Source organism: Dasypus novemcinctus, chromosome 16 (assembly GCF_030445035.2).
Source record: "Dasypus novemcinctus isolate mDasNov1 chromosome 16, mDasNov1.1.hap2, whole genome shotgun sequence".
NCBI classification, from domain to species: Eukaryota; Metazoa; Chordata; class Mammalia; order Cingulata; family Dasypodidae; genus Dasypus; species Dasypus novemcinctus.
The window spans coordinates 43,764,051-43,789,984 of record NC_080688.1 but is presented as its reverse complement, the minus strand read 5'-3'; the positions used below and the strand labels follow the sequence as shown (position 1 = coordinate 43,789,984).

Here is a 25,934-nt window from a genome sequence, read left to right as displayed (position 1 = left end):
TAGGAAGGTAAAGCTGTGTTGGATGCCACAGTCAACTAGATTTACTTTTATTAACATCAAATGAATGCACAAGATTTTAGATTAGGCCTTTTTGTGATCAAATGCCAATTAGCAAGATTAGGCTCACCACAAGATCAGGTTACATTCAGACAAGATTGCAAAACAATTTACAACCACCGAAGAGTGAGAGACAGGTAAGTTGGATTTAAAAAAAAAATACTGGAAGCACTTACCTGTGTGATCAAAAACTGTTGGAATAAGATTGATTGATTGACAGGCATTCCAAAGCAGAATGTGAAGTCAAACTAAGAGTTTAATTCATTAAGGGACACGCTATTTAAACTTTCAAGCAGATAATACTAATAGGTAATAGAGTTATTTGTGCTGAAGTTTTTCTACCTTTAAACTAATCAGAATGGCAATAAACATTGATGACTAGCTACTGCTGAGAGTGGTGAGGATGTAACTAAGACCCTGTGTCCAGGATCACAGTTTAATAAATCCTAGACATGGAGAGAAATCTATAAATCCCATTTCGGAATGCAACAACAAATAGTATCTCCCGATTGCTGTTGAATGTTTTATTATTATGGATGACTCCATAAAAGTGGAATTTATAAATATCCTATTGCAAAGACAATTTTTAGGTCTGTTAACAGTAATGTGACAATAATATGTAGTAAAAAAGAAAAAAAAAAAAAGCAGTTATTACTACTGTACCAGCCAAGCTTTTTATGTTTTACATTTAATTAACATAACCTTCCCTATACTTTTGAGAGGAAAGAAAAAAAAGGAAAATTTTTTAATTTCTTAAAACAGTGGTCTACAAATTGAAAACTGAAGAAAACCCTATGAATATCAAATTTTTTAAAACCTAGTCAGCAAAATCCTTTATTAAAGGCTACATCGGTTATGTCAAAGAAATTGGTAAATGACCTTTAGAGGCTCATCATCAAGCTTTTCAATGATTACTATCCAGCAACACAAATTCAAGTAATGCTTATATTTGTTAGCCAAACAGAAGAGTAAGCATTAAGGGCAAAAATGTTCATTAACTGCAAAAAAGTTCGATGACCTCTAAAGTGTTAAAAGGCTTAGGTAAAACGGTTGTTTTTATTTACCTGCAAAATCTTTAAAACAAAACCAAAAACAAGTAATGGTTCCGGGGGGAAAAAAACGTATTACCTCGTCAAAATCAACTGTTCCCGCTCCCTCACTTGTTCAACAAATACTTGTGACCGAAACTTGTAAAATCTCTCACTTTTTGTGTTCCACCCCAAGTTCGTCTTCTGCTCTAAAGGGAGGAAGTAAAACTCCATTACTTGGTGTGAACTCTCTACCGGTCATTTTATCTTTTAGATAATCCTATTTTCCCCGGTGCACCTGCGGGTTCTTGCTTTTATTTATTTACATTTTCTTTTGTGTTGTTATTGGGGGTGGGGGGGTGCAGGGAGGCAAAGACCCTGGAACTGTTTGCTAAAAGAAATGCGAATCGCACCTCTAATGGGTAAAAATAGCGAACAGGCGATTTCAAATAAAATAACAGGCACCGCAAACTTCCAGAGGGGACAAAACAAAACAAGAACCGAGAAACTTGGGCTGTTTCAGCAAGTCGGCGAGGGTGGGAGCTGGAGACCGGCGAGCGCCCGAGAAATAGGAGCCGCGGCCTCCGCGCTCCCCCGCCCGCAGGTGGCTCGCGGCTAGCGCCGCAGACAATGGCCAGGATGGACTTTGCCTTCGTACCTAGTTTGCTGTGTCTGCCTCTGCCCAGAAAAATAATCCATTGCCAAAGAATGACAAACAGAAAGAGGTGGTGCGTTAGGCTACCCAGAAGGCAGGTCCCCCCCTTCCCCCAGTGCTCTTCTCCACCCGATTCCCGACAGCGGTCTTTTAAAGACTGTGAACCTGTCACTGATCAAGTTCCTGCGCAAGTTATTTCATTTTCCGCAGCCCTCCACCTGCCGGGGCGGTGCTCCGCGCACCCCCCGGCTTCCCCGCCGGCGACCCCCCGCGGGCTGCAGCAAAAAAAAAAAACGGGGCGCTCGGGCAGGGCGGGGGCGGGCGGCTGCCGCGGATTCGGCCGGCTACCGCCGCAGCTTGTGGGCCTCCGATTGGCCACGACGCGGGCGGGGAGGCTCGGCGGCGGCGGGAGGCGGGGGCGAAGGCGGCGGCGGCGGCGGCGGGCAGGGAGAGGAGCGGGGAGCCGGCCGCGCAGCCGGGCAGCGCGTGCGGCGAGCTCGGGGAAGCGGCTGCGGCTCGCCGGATCGCGCTCTCGGGGACCGAGCGGGGACTGCGCGGGCGGCGGCGGCGGGGGGCGGCGCAGGGCGAGGGCCGGCGGGCGGGCGCTCGCACGCAGGCTGCGAGGGCGGCCGCGACGGGCCCTCGCCTCCTCCCGGCGCAGCCGAGGCCGGAGAACAGTCTCCAACTCGCCAGGAGAGGAGCGACGAGAAGCGGCCCCGGGCCCCCGAGCAGACCCGGCGCAGGGCAGCGCTTCGCCGCCCTCTGAATTGCGGCACACGCGGCCCGCGGTACTCTCCCCGGCGTCTGGGTCGCGCCGAGTAGCCCCGGAGAGGGGACCCGGCGGCAACCAAGCCACGAGCCCGAAACCTCGCGTGGCAGAGCTGCTGGGGAGCGCCATCCGCTCCGCCTCCGCCTCTTCATTCTACCGGGCCAAGGTCCCAGCCTCCCGCATCCCTCGCGGCTTCCGCCGGGCTCTGGGCCGGAGCGGAGCCGCCTGCGCTGCCATCGCCGCCTACTCGCGCACACACACACACGCGCGCGCGCGCACACACACACACACACACACACACGCACGCCGCCCGCCCCTCTCCCCCGCCCGCTCCCCAGCCCCTTGATCTCTCGGTCTGTGTTATTACTCCTGGTGCGAGTCCCGCGGACTCGGCGGCCCGCTATTTGTCACCAGCTCTCTCTCCATTGGCGGGGAGAGGAGAGCCCCGGAGAAGGGGGTGGGGTGGGGAGGGAGGGGAAGGGAAGGGAAGAGAAGGGGTGGAAACTGCCTGGAGCCGTCTTTTCGCGCTGCTGTTGGGGCTGCCGCTGCCTTCGCCGCCGCCGCCGCCGCCTCCGGCTCCTCGCTCGGCCCCTCTCCGCCTCCATGTGCCGGATAGTGGGAGCGCCGCGGACCTTGCTGCCGCTGCTGGCAGCCCTGCTCCAGGTACGTGGCGGTCCCTGCGGGCGGGGTGGGGCGGGTGGTGCCGGGTCCCTTTGTTCCCCGCGCGACTGCGGGGCTGGGCTGCGCACCCAGGCAGGGAGTGCCGCACCGTGCGGCCGGGAGCTGCGCAAGCACGAGGCTCCGGCGGGCGCTGGGGCAGGGCTGGCCGGGCCAGCAGGTCTCCCGCGCCTCTCCTGGCGGAGCCGCAAGGGGCCGATTGCGGGCACCCTCTAGCCCTCCTTCGGGGCCGGCGAGCGCGCGGGGGATGTCCCCAGGCAGCAGAAGGGTGAGACAGGGGACCTCCTAGGTTTTGCAGTTTTGTGCGCTTTTCATCACCACCACCCCCCGCATTGCACTTTGCTCCAATTTTTGTTTGTTTGTTATTTCTGCAGGAATGGGTCGCGAGTTTGCAATAGGAATTCTCACTCTGGTGTCTTAGTTACGGGACTTGCCTCCACCCCACCCCACCCTGCCACCCGCGCGTCTCCGGTGCCCAAAGGCTCCAATCTCCTATTGTCTTTATCCCGGGCCAGAATTGCCTTTTTTCTTGCTTTCCTGACTCAACAGTTTTCTGCGTCAGTCCCACCTGGAAAAAATATCTTGCCGCCTCGCCCGGAGGGGTCTTTGCCGGCAGGCGTCTGCGCTTACAACCCTGGCCCCGCGCGCCCCAAATCCCGCCGGGTGGGGAGAAGTTACGTTATTCGGGTATTATTCCTTTCTCTCGGTTGGGTGAGCTTTATCCTGTGTGCGGCCCGGGGACGCGTTGGCCAAGAGCCTCGCGCACTTTTCACACCCGCGGGAGAGCGCCAAGCTTTTTCCTTTTAACAGTATTGGAAGGCTGCTATGCGGCGGAAAGCACCTGCTCAAGCCAGGCTGGTTGCGGTGCCCTCCTCTCTCCGCGCCGCGGGTGGCCCCAGCCCGGCTGCCCAACTTTCCCGCGGCCTCCGGCCCGAGGATCCCTCGGGGTCCTTTTCGGCCCACCAGCCCGGTCCCGGGAGGCCACGCTGCGCAGCTTCGCCCGCAGCCCCAGCGCTGGGCGGGGACAGTGCGGGATCTTCGATTCTGACCCCACCTGCGGTGGGTCCCCGGGGCGGCGGCAGGAGAGGGGCGTGTCTCTTCTCATCGTGGGACAGGGCCCCGGGGAAACCCGCGCGGGAAGGTCTCCTGCCTACCGCCGGTGGGTAGGGGCGGCCCGCCGGCTGGAAGCCTCGAAAAGTGCTGGAGCGGCTTTGCAAGTGCAGCTGCGCTGGGGGCGGGCCGGGCGGGGACAGATGGTGTGGATCTCCTCTCCTCTTGGTCTTCAAGGGTCAGGGCCTGGGCGCGCTCCGGCCGCTGGGGGTGCTGCGGGCGCCGGGGGCGGGCGGGGGCAGGCCTTCTCTGGAGATTTCTCCCGCTCCCCCCTAGAGGGGTGTGGGCCACCGCCGCGCCGAGCCCTGTCCATGGTGCGCCGTGGTGCGGCGCGCCCGACCCTGCCCAGCCCTGCCGCGCTCAGCCGGCTCCGCGCGCTCCTCTGGGTCCGGCTTCCCACTTTCTGGCTCGCTCTCTGTCACGGGCTATTGGGCAGCCCCGGCCCCGTCGTTCCTTTCTGCTTTCTTGGGTTTCTCCTTTTGTTCTTTCCCCTCCCACCGGTCTTTCTCCCTCCCCTTCCCCCACTCGCCAGAACTCCCTCGGCTTTTTTTTTTGACTCTGAGATTTCAGAAGTATTAAACTAGACATTTTTGGCCTCTGCAGTTTGGGAGAGTGGATGGAATTTCTTCCAACTTGGGGGAGGAGACCTGCCAGTCACTTGCTAACAAAAGTACCTCCTGTTATAAAACCGCCCTTTATTCTTGGAGTGCGCACTCCTCATTCTTTCTTTCACCTCCTGTCACTTCATTTATTGTTTCTTCTTTAAAAAGAGGTTAGGCTGAAGGGAAATAAAGGGAAAACGTGTTTTTTCACATGTTTGAAGTTAAGCGGAAGGCAAGGCAAACTTAAGAATCCTATGTCCATCAGATATTTTCTTTCTTGTCTTTTTAACAAAGGAATTGCATGGATCGAAAAATCTTACTTTTAACAACAGTATCATTTGGACATCATTGGGTGGACTTATTTAGGAACCACTTAAAAATTCTCAGAATGTGAATCGAGCAGTACGTGGTTTTCAGTAACTTTTTGATCTGAAAGTAAGTTTTAATTGCACACTCCCTGTGCAGGGAAATTAGGACAGGACAAGACATTTGTTGGTTTTTATACTGGGTGTATCCTAAGTATGTTATGACTGGAGCAGTCTCACTTCCTCCTTAGTCTTTTTGCCTTGAAGTCAGGTGTGAATTTTGTAGGTCATTTTCTTTTTTTCCTTAAGCATGTTTTTAAAATACCACTTACAAAAGTCGAAGCATGTGCTTATCTTTTCCATCCTATATTCTTTATCAGTTTCTTCTATACCAATTTTGCCGTTTATAAACCTTCATGGAAGGGGAAATTATAACTTTGTCATCAGGTTATTTGGCAGTCTTCTAAGTGATGCGTGCAAGTCGAGCAGTAACATTGAGTGATTTGCAAGGTCCTTAGGAGTGGAAGCAGAACAGTTTATGCATCATGAGTTTGAGGGTTATGGGCGTCATGTGGATTGTACATCTGAGATTAGAAATGACTTCATGCTAATGGTCTGCTTTACACACCAGAGCTATCTGCAAGGGGAAAGTGCTTCTCTGCAGTCATCCTTATGGTTTTCTCAGGCCACACTAAGCCAGCCAACAGTTTTAGAAAAGAGATTATGTAGGTCATTAGTTTAGATATGGAGCAACCTTATTTTTTTCAGACTAGTTAAAGAAAAGTAATTGAATATTGAAAGAAGGCTCTGTATAGTTGACTCTGTATTCCTGGCTTTACTTTGAGAGATTATTAGCTCTCAGTTATTTTGTTATCTAGAGTTGCACACATCTAGTCAGTTTTGCATTTTATGATATTCAGCTGCAAGATTTTCATTTGTCTTCCTCATTTTTATTTAAGGTATCAGTACTGTCCTCTGCAAAAAACAAAGAAACAGAAAACCAAGACAATTTCAGTGGTAAACTTCAGTAACCAAGGAATAAAATATTTAAATCACAAAGTTAGGCAAAGTTATGACAAGCTTCTTTTAAATTTCTAGAAGTGACTTTCAGATTCTTAAATAGGCTTATCATTAGGGGAAAAGTAAAAAGCAATTTTACTTTTACTACCTGTTAGTAATTACAGAATAGAAACTTGTTTTGTTTTACTAGTTTACATTTTAATTGCCTAGCTCTGTTGTACTTTGAATATACTTGTATTGGATTATGACGCATCAAAGAGATTATCTTAATGTTCTTTAAAATACTGGATTCTTTATCACACAGGCCCTGCTTTCAACTTTGGATGAATGACTTGAAAAAGCCTTGTATGTTTTTAACCTGTTAGATATAGAATTTAAAGAGAATAACATTTAACATATAAAATGCAAATAAAAAAGAGAAGCTTGTTTTAATAGATGTGAAAAATCTAGGATACAATAGTCATTTCCGGATAAAATTCATGTATTTGTTCTTAGTGTTCCTTTGATTTTCATGTGTCTTTGTAACATAAGTTCTTGTGGAAGTAAAGAGAATTAACTTAGACCTTGGTGTTAAGAGTTTATTTTCCTTATTGGATGTTGTTATACATATCTCTGCCCTTTTCTTTTCATCTTGTGACCTGTGTTCATTATTAATAGTTGGTGCATTGTAAATGAGCTAGAGTAATTCCTACATCCTAAAATTATTTGTGGGCCTATACTCAAAGGAATATATATATATTATATTTAAGTATATATGTACAAATATATATGAAGCCTCATTTGATAGTTTAGAAATACATATAGGGTGCTTTTTGACTATCACATTTCATCCAAGTCTCTGTTTTTCTTCTAAAAGTTTGAACTGAGATTTTTAAGAGGAAGTTCTTTTTGGATTGTCCTTATTTTTAATATGTAGAGACAGAAGTCTTCCTGATGACAGTGTATTGCACTGAAATGTACTTAATTTCCTTTTCATTAAAAATCTTCAATTCTTAGATGTTTTTGTGCCTCATTAACCTTTAGGGTATGTCAAGACTTAAAGCAACAGTTAATCTTGCTTTTTTTTTTTTTTTAATACGAAGTGACTCAAATTCCCATCCTGTATTCAGAAGGATATTCTCATGTTAGAAGAGTGATTTTTTAAACACAAATCAGATCCATCAAATTTGTTCTTTTGGCTCAAATACAAAAAGTATTCAAGTTAAACACTTGGCAATGATTTTTATCAACCATTTAAAAATATGATGCATTTGAAATTTAAGTTATACCATTTGTGTAAGTATTTCATATCTGCCACCAGTACACCTTCTAGACCTAGGTATATTCAAACTGGGTTAAGAATTATAATCTGAAACAGCATACCAAGGGATTATTATGCCTCACATTTCTGTTTTGTTCCTACTAAAAACTTTTAATTTTTTAAAAAATTTTATCAGGGATATGTGCTGGTCTTAGTTTTAACTAAATACCTTTAATTAAAAGGTAAATTTTAATTAACTATATTCATGCTGGGGAATAGGTAAATTCAGATTAATCTTTTAATAAGAACTCTTATCTTCTCCATGGATAAAGTGATGGACTTAAAGTAGGACAAAGGTCAAGTCAAAGCTAAATGGGATCTTTTGAAATATTTAGACTTTAATATTATGATTTGTGCTACGATAGAGTTTTTAAAAAGGAAACCTTAGGTTAGACATAAATCCTGTGCAGTTCACAGTCCTCTGGTGCTCCCTGTGGTACGTTGCGCTCTCCCTCTCTGAGCTCCCAACTGTACTTAACCTCACTGCGTTGTGTTGCTGCCCTTAGGTTGCACATAGGTATGTGTGAGGACTTTCCAATATGTGTGTCTTGCAACATTCACCACAGTTTGACATGAAGTGTCAATAAATAGGTGATTGATTACTTTGTGGGTGTAATACAGTGTGATTTGGGCATCAGGAGCCTACTTTGTTCTGTGCAAATGAGTTGCCTTTGCAAAATGTCAAGGGCAGGACCTAGTGTTACGGGCAGGAAGCATGGGGTTCAGATCTGGTCCTCGTGGAGTCTGCTCTCTCAAACTCCCCTGACCTCATTTTCCTCAACAGTGAAATCTCAGGCCTGGTTGGATTGGTTGATCTCTAAGGGACTTTCCAGGTCTGTGATTCTAGAGACTGCTTAAAAATATCTCCAGTATTCCTCCTTTTCCTTTATATTCAAGGGCTTTGGAATGACTTTAATTTTCAAACTAAAAATGTGAGTATTTTGCATATTCAGTAGAATGTGATTTCTGAGGCCTTATTAACAAGCTTATCATATATATAATGTTAGAAGCCATCTGCATTTTTAATATGCTTGACCTTTAAACAGAATTTTTCTTCATTGGATATGCCTACTTGTACTTGTAAAAGTAAACTTTTTGGGGGCAGGCGACTAGGCTTAAAGGAAAGTAAGTGTAATATTATTAAGAATAAAAATCATTCATCTTACTACTTTTATACCCTCATGTTTCTTTGAGAGAGAGAGACATAGTCTTCGTGAAAACCATTGAATTCAGTGATGTAGGTCAACTTTTAATACAGCCCTTTGACATTAGCAAGTCCTCCTCTAGTTACTTTTCTATAGCTACTTTTCTGTAGATAGGCCAGCATCGATGATATACACTTGCTATAGATAGATATTCATTGAAGCATTGTTTATAATTTTTAAAAGATTGGAATAAACTGAAATTCCATCAGTAGGAATTGATTAGATTAGTTATGATGTACTGCACAGTCAGATTTGAGAATCCCTGGTGTGAGGAACAAAACACGTTAGTTCTACAAGTTACAGTTCAAACGAATGATTGCTAAACCACCCCAAGTTATTGGGATGGCCATGAACCTAGAAAAACTACAGAGAAGGATAGACAAAAATAATCAGTGGGATTTCAAGCCTTATGAATGAGGCTAAATTGTACAAAGACATAGATATGCAGTATTTATACAAGATAGAAACTTACAGAACAATCAAGCAGAGTAGAGATGATCAGGTAGAGTAGAGATAAGATGAAAATGAACTAAACTAACACAAAACAACCTAAAGTTGTTATGCAGGCTGAGCTGTAAGTAGGTTCAAAGGAAGATTGGCTGAATTAATAGCTACTAAATAATGGATTAGTTTCTAGGTTGACATAAAGATGACCACATGTGCTGAGTTATCTGTGCCTGAGAGATTATACTAATTGGTTAAACCACTGTGGTATTTCTTGAATCTCTTAACTGGATATTTAGTGTTTTAGCTGTCTTGACATTGGAAGTATAGTCTATTGCGGGCATTACTGGTATCTTGAATTTGAGAGATAGAACATATAGTTCAGGAATTGGGTGTGCTGCTCTACTTCTTTGATTGGTTGGTTGGGTAAACATTTGAACATGGGTTTTTCCTAGGTTGCATTGTGTCTAGCTTTTAAAACAGCTTAAGCTATTTAAAAGAAAATGCTATTATAAATGTAATATGGCACTCCTAATAGAGTAACTTAGAAAGATGCTTGATCTCTGAAGTTTTCTTTCACAAAATATGCCTACCTATAATAAAAATAAATAATTGTAATAATAGTGTCTTTTTATACTACCATATGTTGTAATTTAAACATTGGTTCTTGGTCAAATATACTTGACTATCATAATTTAAAATTTTATACTCAGTTTCCCCCCATTCTAATATGTTATTTAAGGTTTGGGGTAGTTTAAGGAGCTAGTAAAAATAAATAAATCAAAAGGAGGCATAATTGGTAATCACTGTTATTCCAGGACTTACTGGAACTAGGTATGTGAAAGGACTATTTTTTCCTTCATTTTATAAGAAAAAAATTGAGTTTATTCAACTTTCTTCTGTTACACTAAATATTGAACTTTTGTGTTACTGTTTTCAGAAAGGATTGCAAGGATGACCCTTTCAGTTTTTTTTTACATCCACAGTTTTATGACATTTCACAATTTATTTTTAGTATTTTGTCATTAGATAATTCATATAACGCAGAAGAGCTCACAGATGAGAGAAAACCAGTGAAATGTTAGATAACTTAAATATAATATTTAGATGCCACCTCTTCAAATATTCTTTTCAAGCTAATCCCAGGTAATAGTAAACAAACCTTAAAAATCAAGTGTTTGTTCAAAGGAAGTAAACTTTTTGCATGATATCTGTGTGCCTGGCACTGTTCTAGGAGCTTTTCATGTTATAATTATTTCTATATGTTAGATAGGTACTTCTACTCCCATTTTAGAGATGATGAAACTGGAACTCAAATATTTTGAATATTAGGAGAGTCCAGAGTAAATAATGCCTCATCTGTCAGAGTCAAATCTAGCTCTATTCCAAAGCACATGGATTTCTCCCTCTACGAGGCTCCTACCCTTTTAGTATGATCCTTGGGGAATTAATATAGGATCAGAGAGGAATTTCAGTTCCTCTCTATTGAGTTTATATGAGGATTTTTTTAAGTTAATTTTGAGTTGTACACTCTATTTGGTCTCAGCCTTAAATATTTTACCTGATTTTGGAATCTGATGTCAAAATTTAGTGCTTGGCTAGGATTTTTATTTATTTTTGATATATTCTTTTGGAGAAAGAAAAATCTTACCGAAATGATTCATAGTAACTTGTATAATGTTTTTCAAATAGCCTTGATAAATAAACAATATGATAGTAAGTGCTCAAAAATAATTTTTTTGAGTGCATCCTGTAACTGAAATACTACCTAAGAGCCTAGAAACTCTCTGGCTACTTGTTTTTTGTTTTTTTTTTTTTGGATACTGCATTTTCTTCCCATGTTCTTTACTGTGAAAATAAATTAATAAAGAGATTTCATCACTAAGCTTTGAAATACTCTGATGGCCATTTTTCCATGCTTGAATAATTTGAATTACTTTTTTCTTCCGTAAATGAATTTATTTGGCACCTTTTAAAACTATATTCCATGTCTCAATAAGAGCCACATTACACTTTCCTGTGAGTATTTTGTAGAGTAATTGAGTGTAGATACTGATTTGTTTGCTGCAGAGAAAGCCTGGAACTATTTTGTTTGTAACTTGACCTATTGTCAGTGGGTGGATACACTTGGTTTGACTATAATCTTGAACAAAATGTGTGTTAGTTGTCTGGGGAATTATTAAGTAAGCTCTGAAATAAATGACTAAAAAGCCATTAATTTTATTAAGTTTAGAGGGGATACAATATAATCCACTCCTTCTGCTTAACATAAATCTTTATTAAACTGTGACTTTTTATTTTTTTTTCTTTTGTTCTTTTAATTGGTTAACACAGAGGTTCAAAGTCTGAAGTTCATTCTTTATGGCTTTCTGGTCTAATAAATAAAGAAGTGTGTGTTTTGTGCAGCCAAAATGTTAGCCTTTTGCAGCTCCTTTAGCACCTACCCCCAGGAGAGTCTGTCTGTTGCCAACATCTCGAAGGTCAGGTTCTAATGTCCTGCCTTTCCATATTACATTTCATGGAATTCAGAATTCAAATTATGCACGTTTGCATGTGTGTGCATGCGCACACCACTCACTGTATGAAAGTATAGATGCATACGGGAAAGTGCACATATAAGTGGACAGCTTGATGAATGTTCATAAACTGAACAAATAATTTAGTCGCAATGAGATCAAGATACTGCATCACTAGTACCCCCTTCCAATCTTTAGTTATCCCCCAATAGTAATCACTCACTTGACTTCTAACAGCATAGATTAGTTTTGTATATTTTTGTTTATATAAATGCAATCATAATATGACTCTGGCATCTTCCACTCAATTTGAAGAATCATCCATATATTGGTATCATAAATATTTTTGATAGTCCCAAAAGTAGGAAGACTCATGGATATTCTAGTTCATAATAGAGGAGAGATTGGTTCTTTTAGTGCAGTAAAAGGTCACTTTCATGTTTATGTTGCTAAGCCTTGGAATGTCTTCTGTGGGCTTTCCTAAACTGATATCTTTTTTCTGAAATCCTAGTCATGTTGGCCATATTGCTTCAGCCACAAGCAAAAGACATTTGGGATTCAGTAGTTTATAACATTTCTTGCCCTGACCTTTATCAGAAGGAAGGTGAAGTCAAGGAGCTAAATATCTTTTTGACTTGACATCTTGAAGGTTTGGGGGGTTAAGAGAATCAAATCTTTTTGGTGATACTTAATTTTTTGTCTGAGCTTACTAGTGACCACTTCTCAATAAACCCCTATGCAGGTTTTTTTTTATCTGTAAAAGTTTAAATCAAGTTGTTAAATACAACAAAATGCTAGTTTTCCAGTTGTCCAGTATATGCTCATGTACAGTTGACCCTCGCGTTCATGTGTGTCATTTTTTTAAGATTCCAGAGGTTTGCCACAAGGAACCTAGACCTAAGATCTTTGTTTCAAGAGACCTTTTCTCTCCATTTACAATAGTGGTTTAGTAGATATAAAAGCTTTAATACAAGATACAACCTGTAAATGGAGAATTTCAAGCAGAACAATGAGAACTAAGGAAAGAAATTCCATAGGTAATTGCCTACTAAGGATTGTTTTGCTTCATGGCTTCTCTCATGTGTTTATGTTCTTACACATGTGATCTTTGTGTAGCCTTAGTTCATTGATACTTGCTTTGCCCCCTCCATGTACTTTTTCTACCTAAAGAGTAATTGTTTACATACAGTGTTTTTATTTTCAGTATTCAGTTTTATTCACAGCTCTGTTTTTCCTGTTTGACAGGTAACTAAGAACATTTAGGGGAGAATATCATAACCATTGATTTCATTTATGAATTGGTTTAGACTTGTCAATGAAAATGAGTTAAAGCCATGATTTAGTTTATAGTGTTTCCCCTTATCTGAGGCTGTCTTGACGGAGCAGTGTTTTAAAGGGGGCATAGTGGTATATTTAAATATGTGGCCATGGACTATTTGGCAGGTCACTTACAACATTTTGGGGCTGAAAATGAAGACATTTTGAAAAAGAATGAGGTTAGATTTTTAGTATTTGCATATATAATGAACATTGCCATGATTCTGATACCTTATTTTCCCAAGTCCAACTCTTCAGGATTGAAAGAAAAAAGATATATTATGTGTATCTGGAATATTACTCTTTGAAGGGAGACCTGACATATAAGCTGAGGCTTGTCAATCTCCAAATACAGCGGTTTTTTTTTTTTCATTTAAAAATTGTATTAAAGTATATCACTCATACATAAACATACATAAGCAATAAGTATATAATAAAAATTGTGAACTTACAAAACAAACTTGCATAACATCATATAGAGCTCTCATCCCTCATCCTACCACCAATACCTTCCATTGCTATGAAGCATTTTTAACAGATGATGATAGAGCATCCTCAAATACGGTTTTCTCAAGCCTTATGCTATATTAAATTTTACCTATCCATTTATAGTTTCTCATTTGGGTATCTGACTTATCTGGCATTTATTTTTATATGTGATGTGAGGCAGGGGGTCTTGCTTTATTCCCCCTCGCCACATTTCATATATGTAACATGTATGTACACACTTACAAAAAGGTGACCATCATTTATCAAAGAAGATTTTTGTGAACTGAAATGCTTCCTTTGCCAAATATAACATTTCTGTAGATATTTGGATCTATTTCTTTTTATGTCTTCAGTTATACTGATTTATTAGTCTCGAGGCAGTGTAGCACAGTGGCTGAAAATGAAGACTGGAGCCAGACTACCTGTTTGTGTCCTGGCTCTCCCACTTGGTTGTTGTGTGAAGTTGGACAAGATACTTACAGTTCTGTCCCTCAGTGTCTCCATTTGTAAACTGGGGATAATGCAGAGTTTCTGTCATAAGGCTGTTGTGCAGAGTAAGTGGATTAATAAATATAAATCAGGTTACAGTGCAAGATGCAGGTGCTGCTAACCTTGCCCAGGCCTTTACTTCTTTGATAATAGTTGTTTTGTAGTAAGTTTTAGGTCCTGGTGAGCAATGTTTCCATTACCATTTACAGGATGATTTGGGAGCTTAATTATGACCCATGATTTACGCCAACACAATCAAGGGATGATTTAATTACTTGAGTGAGTTTTGAGCACTTGATGGGTACAAGGCTTTGCTCACTATTACAGCCAGGTAACCTGTAGCTCACATGGACTACCTCCAGTGTTGTTTAGACTACTCTCGGAAGCCACAATTGAAGGGCACGTGTTTCAGCATTCCTCCTTAAATTCTACCAGATGTTTCCTAGGCTGACACAATTGTACTGGTTTTATAACTAGGGAAAGGATTAATGTATATAAATTGTTATGCTGCCAGTGATTTGATTTGGGAGTACCGGGGAACCAGTCAGGAGCTATTCTAGTATCTTCTCCTAGGTCTGCCCTTTGTTTCTTTGATTTGATTCTTTAATGTCCTGACATGAGCCCATGTGCTCTTGTGTGTGTGTGTGTGTGTGTGTGTGTGTGTGTGTAAACTAGCATGGAAGCAGTTACTCTGCCTGTGAACACTTTCAGCATGATGCTGAGGGCCTAATAAAGGAGAAGGTGAGTGTAATGATGTTATGTTAGTTGGTACCAGCACAGAATTTCCCAAAATAGAGGGAAGTAGATTCATTGTTCTCTTAGATACTGAAGGCTTACTGACAATTCATTGTAGGAAATGTGGCTTTCAATTCAGTATCTTTCTATCTTAATAATGGCTTATGGTTTTTGGTAATTTCTATGTGCCAGACCCTGTTCTAAATATTTTACATGTATTAATTCATTTCATTATACACACACATGCACCCATTTTACACGAGGACATCAAAGCACAGTTGGGTTAGCTAAGGTATCCAGTGCTATTTTGCCAAGTGGTAGAGCTAGGATTTGCATGTGAGCAGTCTCATGTCATAGTCTCTGTTCTTAGGTTTGATATTTATTTGAATCATGTAAAATAAAAAACCTAACACATGGTTGGCATCCATTTCTATTGTGTTTGTGTGTATGTGCTCATCCTTTTAAAAAACTGTTAATTTAAAATGTGGTATATATATGTGTGTGTATGTGAGTATATAAAACATATATGTTAGTTGAAGAATAATTAAAGTATATAAAATGGCAGCAGTATATTATACTCTGTATAAAGAGGTATGCTGCACTGTACCTCTCCCATTCTCCGTTTTTTTCCAGAGATAACTGCTATTCTAATTTTTCTTGTATTTATTCAGTTTTTCTTTATAGTTTGATCATATATATATGCCTTATATATGTATTTAGAGAGATGTTATATGAATTCATATATCATGGATATCTGTATAAATGTATCGTGCACATTTGTGTATATGTGTATACATATAATGCATTTTTCTATGATTTGCTTCTTGTGCTTAGCATTATGTCTATAAGATTTGTTCACATTGAACCATGTGGCTATAACTTCTTCATTTTCACTGCTGCTGAGTATTTCATGCTGTATTAGTATTTGAGCTATTGTAGATGGACTTGTTTGTATGGTTTCAGATTTTGCTCCCATGAACATTCCCCTACATGTCACCTGGGCATAAGGGCTAGAGAAATTCTTGGATTATGCTTCCTGAAACTTAGCTTGCATAAGAATCACTGGGAAGTTTGTTAAAACATAGACTCCTGGCCCCATCCCCTGGTTCAATCAGTCTGTGAGTGGGGCCTGAGAATCTGTATTTTAAGCAAGCTCCCAGGTGATGCAAATGCTGGTCTGCTTTGGAGAGTGTGCCGCTGACTCAGATCTCTGGGTTGTAGGCCATGTGCATGTTCAACTTTGCTAGCTAATGCAAGAGTATTTTCTAAACTAGTCTACCAGCAACATGTATATTTTTTTTGTTTTTTTGTTTTAGAATACTTGTTGTGTAGTCTCATTCAAATATTTTTTTAAGTCTGGTAGGCTGCATAATGAGATCTCATTGTGGTTTTATTTTACATTTCCTCTGGTTACTAATGAGGTTGAGGATCATTTTTGTTTTGTTTTGTTTTGGTTTTTTGATGTACTGGGGATTGAACCCAGGACCTCAGGCGTGGGAAGTAGATGCTCAACCACTGGGCTACATCTGCTACCCACCGAGGGTCTTTTTACATGTGTTTTGGTCTTTTCTTCTTCAGCAAGATGTCTGTGTGAAAACTAGCCTTTTCCATGAGCATTATACATGTCTGTGGCTTGGCCTTGCTGTCTGTTGCCCATTGCCATCACCTAACACGTTCAGGCATGGCTCGTATGAAGGTGGGTGTCCAAGGGCTGTGAGGCTTTCTGAAAGCTGACTTGTGATTAAGTCTAATATTAGATGAATGCTTACTGACTACCAGGCCAAATGCTTTCCTTGCATTGTCTCATTTCATCCTCACATAATTCCCTGACAGAGGTAGGCATTATGATCATTCTCCATTTTATGAATGTCAGAATGAGCCTGGCTTAAACCATTTACCCCAGAGCACATGGGAGTAGGTGACAGATCTGGGCTTGAACAGCACAGGGCTTCCTGGGAAACAACTCAGCTAGTTGCTTGGGAATCTGCAGAAGAGTCAAAACCTGGAGAGCAAGACACCTCTAGTCAGACTCTGCAGGAAGATTTGACTTCAGAATGAGGATTTCACAGATCACAGTTAGGAAGAGTAAACTGTGCGCCTTATGAAGGGGGAAATCTTAACATATTGAGCCAGATACAGGACAAAGGTGATTTCAATGGCCAGGGGCCACTTGGTGGTGATACAAGTATCTGATGAGTGATTGACAGTTCTGTGAGTTGCCCTTTTTCTCCACCTCACTCCAGCTTGGCCCAGGCTATACTGCTCCAGTGTTCCAGATAGTAAAGGTGCCTTCCTGTTCCTAGCACTTAGGCTCCCCAAAGTCTTCACTGTTTGCTCTCAGACCCTCAGGGCCAAGGCATTCTAGTGCGACTGTGGGGCTGCTGCCCATACACCATGTTATCTGGCCTGTCTTCTTTTTTATCTTTTCTTCTTGACCTTTGAGCGTTAAGATGGAGACCTTCTAGGTATGATATCTTTAAAGGGATCTAATAAGTAGGTCCTGCCTAAGTTTTGGACAAATATAAAATTAAACCGAAAAGCCAGTAGATAGAGAACCAAAATACCTCTTTTATTAATGGTAAAGACCGGTTGAGGAGTGTGTCTTAAATGTATTGGATCTCAGAATTATCACCCCCCTCAGCTCCTGTCTTGGACAGTGCTGGGTGAGGTCTGGCCTCCGCCCCTGGGGATCCTGTCCACATTAGAATCACAGCATAACAATACTCACTCTGTAGGCAGGTTGGCTTCTGAGACCAAACAGGTGGTGAAGCAACAGGACTCTGCCCAGTTCCTCCATCCAGACTCACTGAAGGGGTAGACAGAGAGCCCAGGAGGGTGATTGCTGATGTAGCTCCCTCTACAGGGAAGGAGTGGATCCACTCTGACTTTGGATTAACCATTGAGTTAATGCCATGCCCTTAACATCAGTGTGCGCTTGTCTAGAAGTGTGACGATCCTTAGACGAGGGGAGATGGGCAGACTGCCAGGAGCCTTAGAAGATCTGTAGCTTTCCTTTTTTTTTTTTTAAGCACTTTTTAAAATTAAAGGTAATAGATCACAAAGAACGTTACATTAAAAAATATAAGAGGTTCCCATATACCCCACTCCCCACCCCCACCCCCATCATTTTTGTAAATTGTATTTTTTGAAGATATATACATCTCAAAAAATGTTACATTAAAAAACATAAGAGGTTCCCATATACCCTCCACCTCCCCACCTCACTCCTCCCACTGTAGCTTTACTTTTTAGAGTCCCAGCACCTAAAGGGACAAGCAGGATGATCACTGCAATAGTTACATACCCTACACATTTAGAAAGCAAACCGATCCCTGCTCCTGGAAGTGTTATCCCAGGCTCTGTCATGTTCCCAGAACCCATCCCTGGTGTTCCAAAGACTATAATAGAGAGCCACTGACACCCAAATGAAGGACTTGGGGGGGGGGGTGGTTCCACTGTAGCCTTTCCTGGATGCTAATCTGTCTAAGCCAATAGTCTATGGTAATCCATGACCTTTAAACTAAATACAGAGTTGAAAGGGGAAATGGAAATGGGAGGATATTGAATGTGCTGAATAAGAAAGAAAAGTATCTAAAAAATGATAGGGATTGTCACCATCGGGCATTTCTGCAAGTAGGTGGCAATACCTCAAATGCCAGCTTTCTAGGGAAAAAACCACAACAGTATCAAGGGTAGATTTCTCCTCACTCTCCCCCTACCAGGTGGTAAATGCATAGATAGAGTTAATTTAACCTTCCACTGGGAGTCTCTCCCAATTGAGTTCCAGTTCCTAACCAGTACATTCAAAACCTCCTGGTCAGCACTTCCCTTGAAGCCCCTCGTGTGTGTATCACCAGTGTGGACTCGGCCTGGTGGGTGAGCCAGGGACCCTATCTTGGGATCAGGTAGTTTCAGTTGCTGCCACATTGGCTCTTTGCATGCCACCCTCTGTGGGGTTCCTCTGGCTGAAGGAACCTGTCTCCCAGAAAAGACTTCTTCCTCAGGTATAAAGACCAGTCTAGATCACTTGCTGGAGGTTGGCCCGAGCCTGTGGTCAAGCTGAGAAAATTCAAGATGTGCCCCCTTGGCCCTGTGAAACTTGAGGCAGCCAAGCCAGCACTGCCCTCACAAGCCTGTCACTAATAATTGAAGGTGGGAACACTGGTCTTGAACACAGTATCATTTTGAAATAGGAAATATTGTTCAGCCCATGAGTCATTAGGTGTTGTCTGTGAAAGTACTTGCCCATTTCTGAGTCTCAGCTGCTCTGCTTATGCAGGTCTGGGGACCCCAGCATCCCTAGAAGTCCTGGGCTGCCTCGGATTCTCACTGAGACCAGTGCCTGCACTGATCCAGGGCAGGCTGTACCCCGCAGTGCCCGCTTTTGGCTAAGTTCACTGTAAGTCCTACCTCTTTTTTGGGACCCTTGGCCTATGACCTTTCCTGACATCCACTGCCTTTGCTTTGCCTGAGATCCTAACTCTATGGAAACATCTGCTTTCCTGGAGAAGTTGCCCTAAGTTGTGGTCACTCATCAAGATTGGACTACTCTGGTTAAGGAATGAAAACCTCTTGATATTAAAAGTCACCTGCTCAACTATAAAAACTGGCTGCATTGCATGATAAAGGCTGCAAATCACCAAGTTAAAAGAAAAACATGCAGGGCCTGGAAAAAGCACCCTTTCTGCCCTGCCAGAATCCCAGTCCCTCCACACGTATTTTGTTCCTCAATATCCCACTCCGTTTAATTTCTCAGGCTTCCCAGCTAGTATACCAAATGCCTACATGTTTGAAAGGACCCAATATATAGGACCTCTCTTCCTCCCTGATTTCTACTCCAAGTGAAATATAAGCCAAAAGCTAGCAGGTAAGAGCTAGCAGAAAGGAAAATATCACCAAGATTCCAATAAGTGCTGGGCTGGAAGGTATGGCTTTTTATCTGTGGTCACAACTGCTTTCTAATGCTGAATTCCAGAATTCAAGCAGACAACCTACCCAGTTGAAGACAATAATAGACCCCTCCTCCCTTAATGCTGCAGGAGATCTGCACCGCCCAGCAGGGAAAATTAGATCATCACACTTGTTGTTTGTGGGCGGGACAACTCCCAGGTGGGAGGAATAGAGAAGGAGCCTGGGCACCAGCTGTCCGGTTGTACTTTCAGATGCAGCCTTCAGATAAATTCAGGCCATCCCTTTTCTCTCTAGGGCAGCATTTCAAAGGATTTTTGGTCTCTAGATCTTTTGACACTCTTGAAGATTATTGAGGACCCAAAGAGCATTTGTACATGTGGGTAATATCTATTACTGTTCACCATATTAAAAATTAAACTGAGAAAAAAAAATATTTATCATCTAAAAATAATAACACCATTCATGTGTAACATAGATACAGTTTTTTAAAATGAAAAATAACTATATTTTCCAAAAAAAATTGTGCCAAGTATACCACATTTTACGTTTTTATAAGTCTACTTTATGTCTGACTTAATAGAAGACATCTGGTTTCTCATATCTGCTTTTGCATTCTTTCCATTGAAATATTACCTATCGTGTAATTTCTGGAAAACTCCACAGTACACTTGTAAGACAGTGAGAGTGCAAAAGGCAAATAATGTTTTATTATATTGTGAAAATAGTTTTGCCTTTGCAGATTCCCCTAAAGGTTTTGGTAGATCACCAGCGTTCCTGGTCCACACTTTGGGAATCGCTGTTTTGGGGCTGTTCTCTGGAGTATAAAGAGGTCAACTGTTATAGATAGTATAACTCCTTCCACATGAAAAAGAAATATCCGGAGCGGGGATAAGCATGTCCTAACCAGACTTAAATCATTCTTGAGACCCATGGTTGGAAAATGGTCGACTTTACTCCTTGAGTAGAAGCTGGACTGGCCATATTAGCTCTGTAACTCTCAGATTGCCTGCAGGACTTTATTGCTAGATCACCACTACTGGACAGGACGTTGCTTCAAGCACAAATTCAGGACTAGCTTCATGCACCAATGTGTTGGCGGTCTCTTCTGTACGCTGCAGTGCTTTTCTGGAAGCTGTGTCATAAATTTTGTTTTCTCACAAGAATAATCTTAAACAATTGGGTTGTGTTAATCTTATCAAGGACTCAGAGTTAGATAAATCATTACTATGGCCAGCAATTTAAATTAAAAATCAACGTTATGGGAACTGTAGACAATGTAACCATTTTTAAAAAATATTTTTTAGAAAAGGTATTTAGATTACATAAATGTTACATAAAAATATAGGGGAATGTAACCATTTTTAAAAAGTGAAACCCTTTTATGAGAAGGGTCTAAGTGTGCATGAGCACAAGGGACTCCAGAGTATGGAAAATGTGCAGAGAGTTTATTACAGACTCTAATTATTTCCTCATAAATATTACCTACTGAAAATTAATATGCTAACCAAGAGAAGTACGTATTGATAATTTTCTGTGTATACCTAGGACTAGAAGCCTTTGGGGGAGGGTGTTGATTTGGATGGCATGGAAAGCAAGACGCTTAAGAAAGTATGACTTGTAACTTTTCCTCTCCAATTTTTCCATAGTGAGCAGAAGCATTGAAATCATTTCATTGGCATATCATATATAACATAAGATCATCTATGAAAATCATATTTTAGGAAAAATTTCACAGTGTTAGTGGGAAAAACTTTTACTTGGTCTTAATTCATATAGGACAATTTCGAGCCCTCAGCCAGTTGAGTATTATATGTCAATGCATATGGATGCTTTTGGATGCCTTTTTAGATGGTTGGGCATTGGGTGGGTAAGGGTGCTTCCCAAAGCCATTAGGTCCTGGTTTGAATATCTTTGTTAGGTTAACTGGCTAAATGACCCAGGGAATTTATTTTCTGGCTGCTATCTCACCTGCAAAATGACACTAAGAGTACCCACCTTATAGACCTGTGAGAATTTAATAAGATAGAATGCACAGAAAGCATGGAGGGTAGCACAGTTCCTGACATAAGATATGCCCTCAAAAAATATTATCAATTGTCATCACTCATTGTATTTAATTGAATGAAATCCCAGGTTGATTGTAAACACAGTCCACTGTCAAGTACCATACTATTTGATGACATCTTGAGCATCACATACAAGCATGTTGCAATCTCTGGAGAGGGTAGTGAGTAGTGGGGTGGAATCAATCTAAGCCGTGATTGGCCATCCCTACTGGAATTGTCTTAGGTGTTTCTGGCACTTTTAATGGCAGCCAAATTGCATAGTTGCTTGAGCAGTTAACAAGTGCCAGTGTTGTACTTTTACAGGCCAGCTAAATCTTTAAGTGTATTGTTACTCATTGCATTAAACATCCAGCAAACTTACGATAAGCTCCTGCCTATCTTTGAGTCACCACTCAGCTTCACCCTAGGAAGCCCTTCTCACTTGTGGGCTTACACAGATCTATGTGGTCTAGACCTGTATGTTTGCATATTGTTCTAAACTTCAGGTTCAACCTCTGAGAAGCCCACACTGATGGTGTAAAGCACATTTTGTATGTAGGATTCAGATTTTTGTCTATCAAGCTTATGTACGGTGTATTGCTTCTAAGAATTCAGTTTCAGCAGAGTTGTCAGTTTCTTGTGCCAGCATCAATACTGTTATGTGGCTGTTCTATTTTATTTGTCCTATCTTGATTACGAGAAATGACAATCAGAAAAATAAAAGTTCTGGCAGTAGAGATATCCAAGGACATTTCCTAATAATACTGTTGAAGCAGAGAAGGAGATCATTAGGTGGGTCAAAAGGAACAAAAATGTGGCCTCAGTGAGGTAAGCTTTGCACCCAAGTTAAAGAACCCATAGAAGGGGATGTACTCTCCCTCCACACAGTATGTGACGAAACAAAAATATCCCTGTCCAGTGTTAAAGTATTGCACATTTGAAGCATATATCCAGGGATGTTAATTTCAAAGTGTCATCAACGTCATAAATGACACAGAGAAAATCTTTAAAGAGTGGCAGTAGTTCTTGAATAATCTTCTTAACATAGCCTCCAACATCTTGAGTGAGATCCTGTAAAATGTTGAGAATCTGGCAAATGAAATTGTATGGTGATAAATAGGATTAAAAATTTTTTTTTAAATTGCATTGCAGAATTGGTCTTGAACAATTCCATTCTATTACCATGTACCCAAATAACTATCTTAAAAAATGCCTTCATTAATCATTTATATTCACCTTACATCATTCGGAAGACTCAACTACCTAATAAAAATATTACCATAGTTGAACCCATCCCTCTGCCACCAAAACCTACACCCCCCCCGCCCCCATCCTGCAGAGCACTTATTACTAAAGAGATTCCATTTGTGTTTCTTTTCTACATGTTTGTGGGATGAGTTTCTTACTTCTTGTGACTTTGCTTTTTTTATGGTATTCCTACTTCACAAGATTCTTTAAAGATATTTCTCAGGCAAAAGATAGACGTGTAAAGAGATAGATGTGTCTACAACAAAAACAAAAAAAAGATAGTAATACATAATAGCTAACCCTTGTCTTATGAAGAATCGGGTGTTGTTTTTAAGCCTTTTATACACTTTACAACAATCCTGTGAAGCTGATATTCTTTATGTTATTATTATTATATTTATTTTTACTATGACTGTTATTGTTGCAGAAGGGAAAACTGAGGCCCTGATGAAGTTCTAAAACTTGTCAAGGTCACACAGACTGTAGGGGTGGAGTCAGGATTTACACCTAAACAAATTTGCTCCAGAGTTCTTGGTTTTAACCAATACACATTATTACTTGCCTTCATTTCTGTAAAGAATAAGAAGAACAAATAGTGGTTGAGTGCCTGCTTCCCAAGTATAAGGTCCTGGGTTCCATCCTGCTAAAAAAAAAAAAAAAAGGAAAAATATTAAAATGAAAGGAGTTTTCAGCTTCGTTGACTGCTGTTGGGAATCTGTTTCACAATAACCTAAGTGCTCTTACAAGTCTGGCCATAGAATATCTCATGGAAGAGATGGATGCCTTGGGTAACAGCAACAGATTGAGTATAAGAGTTTATGAAAACCAGCATATTCTGCATTTAGTTAGGCAGTCTTCAGAGTCAGAAATAAAAGGTAATGATTCCAGTAACTTTGGCCTACTTTCAGATGTGACATTCTAAGCAAATAATCATAAATGTTCTTGATCAGGAAGAAGATGAAGGTTGAAGTCTCCACATGGAATATGTAAGAGTTTGGGATTAGGAGGAAGCTAGAAAACAGAACCTGTGACCAAGGATGATTCTGAAAAAGAATCATAATGGCAACTTCAAAGAGTAATGCTCAAGGCTTTAAAGTTTACAGAAAGTATAAGCTTTATATTTATACTTTATGTACTTATAGAGAGTATAGAAAAATTTTGACTGTAAGTTCAATGCCAGAAGAGATAGACTCCTACTAACAGGCAAGCAGAACTTCTCAAATCCTATTATACATCCGGCCTTTTTAGACAAGGAGGTCGATCTTCAGCCTGGAAAGACTAGAGCAAGTACTTGTAAGAGGAAATTGAAACTCAAGATAGGTGAGCTGATTGTGTGAGGGCACGGAGCAGCACTAAATGAGTTCATCTCATCTGGCCAGCATGAATTTTGCCCAAGTGGGCTGGGAAGACTCGCCGACTGCTTTTAAACTTTGAGGAATTGTGGAGAAGAGGGGCATTACTAAAACCTGGAGAAGGGATGATATTCCAAGTAAAAACAAAAAAAATTCTCCAAATTAAAAAGGTATAGGTTTCAAACCAAAGAATAGGGAGCCCCATGCTGACCTTGTCATTATGAAAGGATGGCTTACAGTTTTCCTTTTCAGATGTACCCGGTAACTAGGAGACGGCATGGGATGGCTGAGAATGGGAAAATAATTGTTTTCAATTACTTTTTGTTTTTGCTAAGTTTTTATACTTTAAGACTAGGGCAAAAGGTAGGTTCACCATTCTGGTCTTCCAAAAGGTTTTGGGATATAGAGAAATATCTCCTGTATATGTGTGGCACTTGTGAAATGAACAGATTTCTCCAGCCTATGGCTTGAGGTCCTGTTTTAATGAGTGTGCAGTTGGGACCCAGGAATCTGTATTTTAAACCTATGCCCCAGATTGCTTGCTAGCTGAGCAAGTTAGGGAATTACTGGGCTGTTGTACGACAGACATTTCCATGAGTTGGATTAATGTTGTAATAATAGTGTGAGTACGACTATTGCTGCTAGCTTACATGTCAGATAACCCTCTGCCAGGCACTCTCGTAAGTGCTTTACACATCTTAACTCATTTGATCCTCACAACGAACCACCCCATGAGTAGGGAGCTTTATTATTGTGACTGTACAGGTCCGGGATCCGAGTTCTCTGAATTTGCCAGAGAAGGGGCCAGGGCTCCCACTCAGGCGCTCGGGCTCACTGCCAGCCGTGCCCCTGGCCACTCCACAGGACTGCCCCTTCTCCAGAGCTGTGCTACGAGTCAGTGGATGGGCATGTCCAGGGATGTGACACACCTTGGCTTTAGCATCTGAGCAGCCACCTGTCCTCTCCTCTGGGCTCCCCTCACCTCTCAGCATTTCTCTACCTCAGCGTAGCCAGCTTATGACGAGAGCATTGGGGTGCCTCACTAGACTTCCAAGACCTAAAGCTAGGAGGAATGTCCAAAGCTAGCTGGAGTTATTCACTTATCACGATCAAATATTAGAGGGTTAAATGTAAATTGTACCCCTAGAAGCCCCAAATCAGCAGCAAAAGGACAGGAGGAGAACAGCATGGCAACAGTTATCTGATAAAATAGATCAGGGTTGTTTTGGCCGACTAGGAGCTTAATTGTAAATCAGCATGGGCTTTTCCATTTCCAATCCCTCCTTTTGCCTGGAATGCCCTTTCCCTTTTCCTCCTCTTGGCAAATTTTTAATCATCTTTAAAGACAGAACCTAAATGTCACTTTAGCTCTGGAGTCGTCTTTGACTTGCACAGGCAGATTTATCATCCCATTCTTTCTGCTTCTTTAGCACTGTGTTCCTGACATTATATTTTTATGATTATCTTTCTTAGTTTGGGATACCCATGTGCACAGTCACCCAGCTGGAAAAGTGGAGGAGGATATCATTTCTTCCCTTCTTCCCCTTCCACTGCGAGTCCCTGTTCTCAGAAATTCCTATCCATTTTAACTCTGAACATTGATAAATCTGCCCCTTCTTCCTGCCTGCAGCCCCTGTCCTGATTCAGGACTGTGTGCTA

At 41.5% G+C, this 25,934-nt stretch overlaps 1 protein-coding gene across 1 annotated transcript in view; it reads left to right on the top strand.

Moving 5' to 3' along the window:
- The first annotated feature begins 2,186 nt into the window (after positions 1–2,186).
- The window catches only part of CDH2 (cadherin 2), a 204,110-nt gene continuing 180,362 nt past the window's right edge, over positions 2,187–25,934 (top strand). Inside the window, exon 1 of the mRNA XM_004455761.4 lies at positions 2,187–3,172. Coding sequence (XP_004455818.2) covers positions 3,113–3,172 — 60 coding nt within the window. The 5' untranslated portion in view covers positions 2,187–3,112. The remainder of the gene's footprint in view (positions 3,173–25,934) is intronic.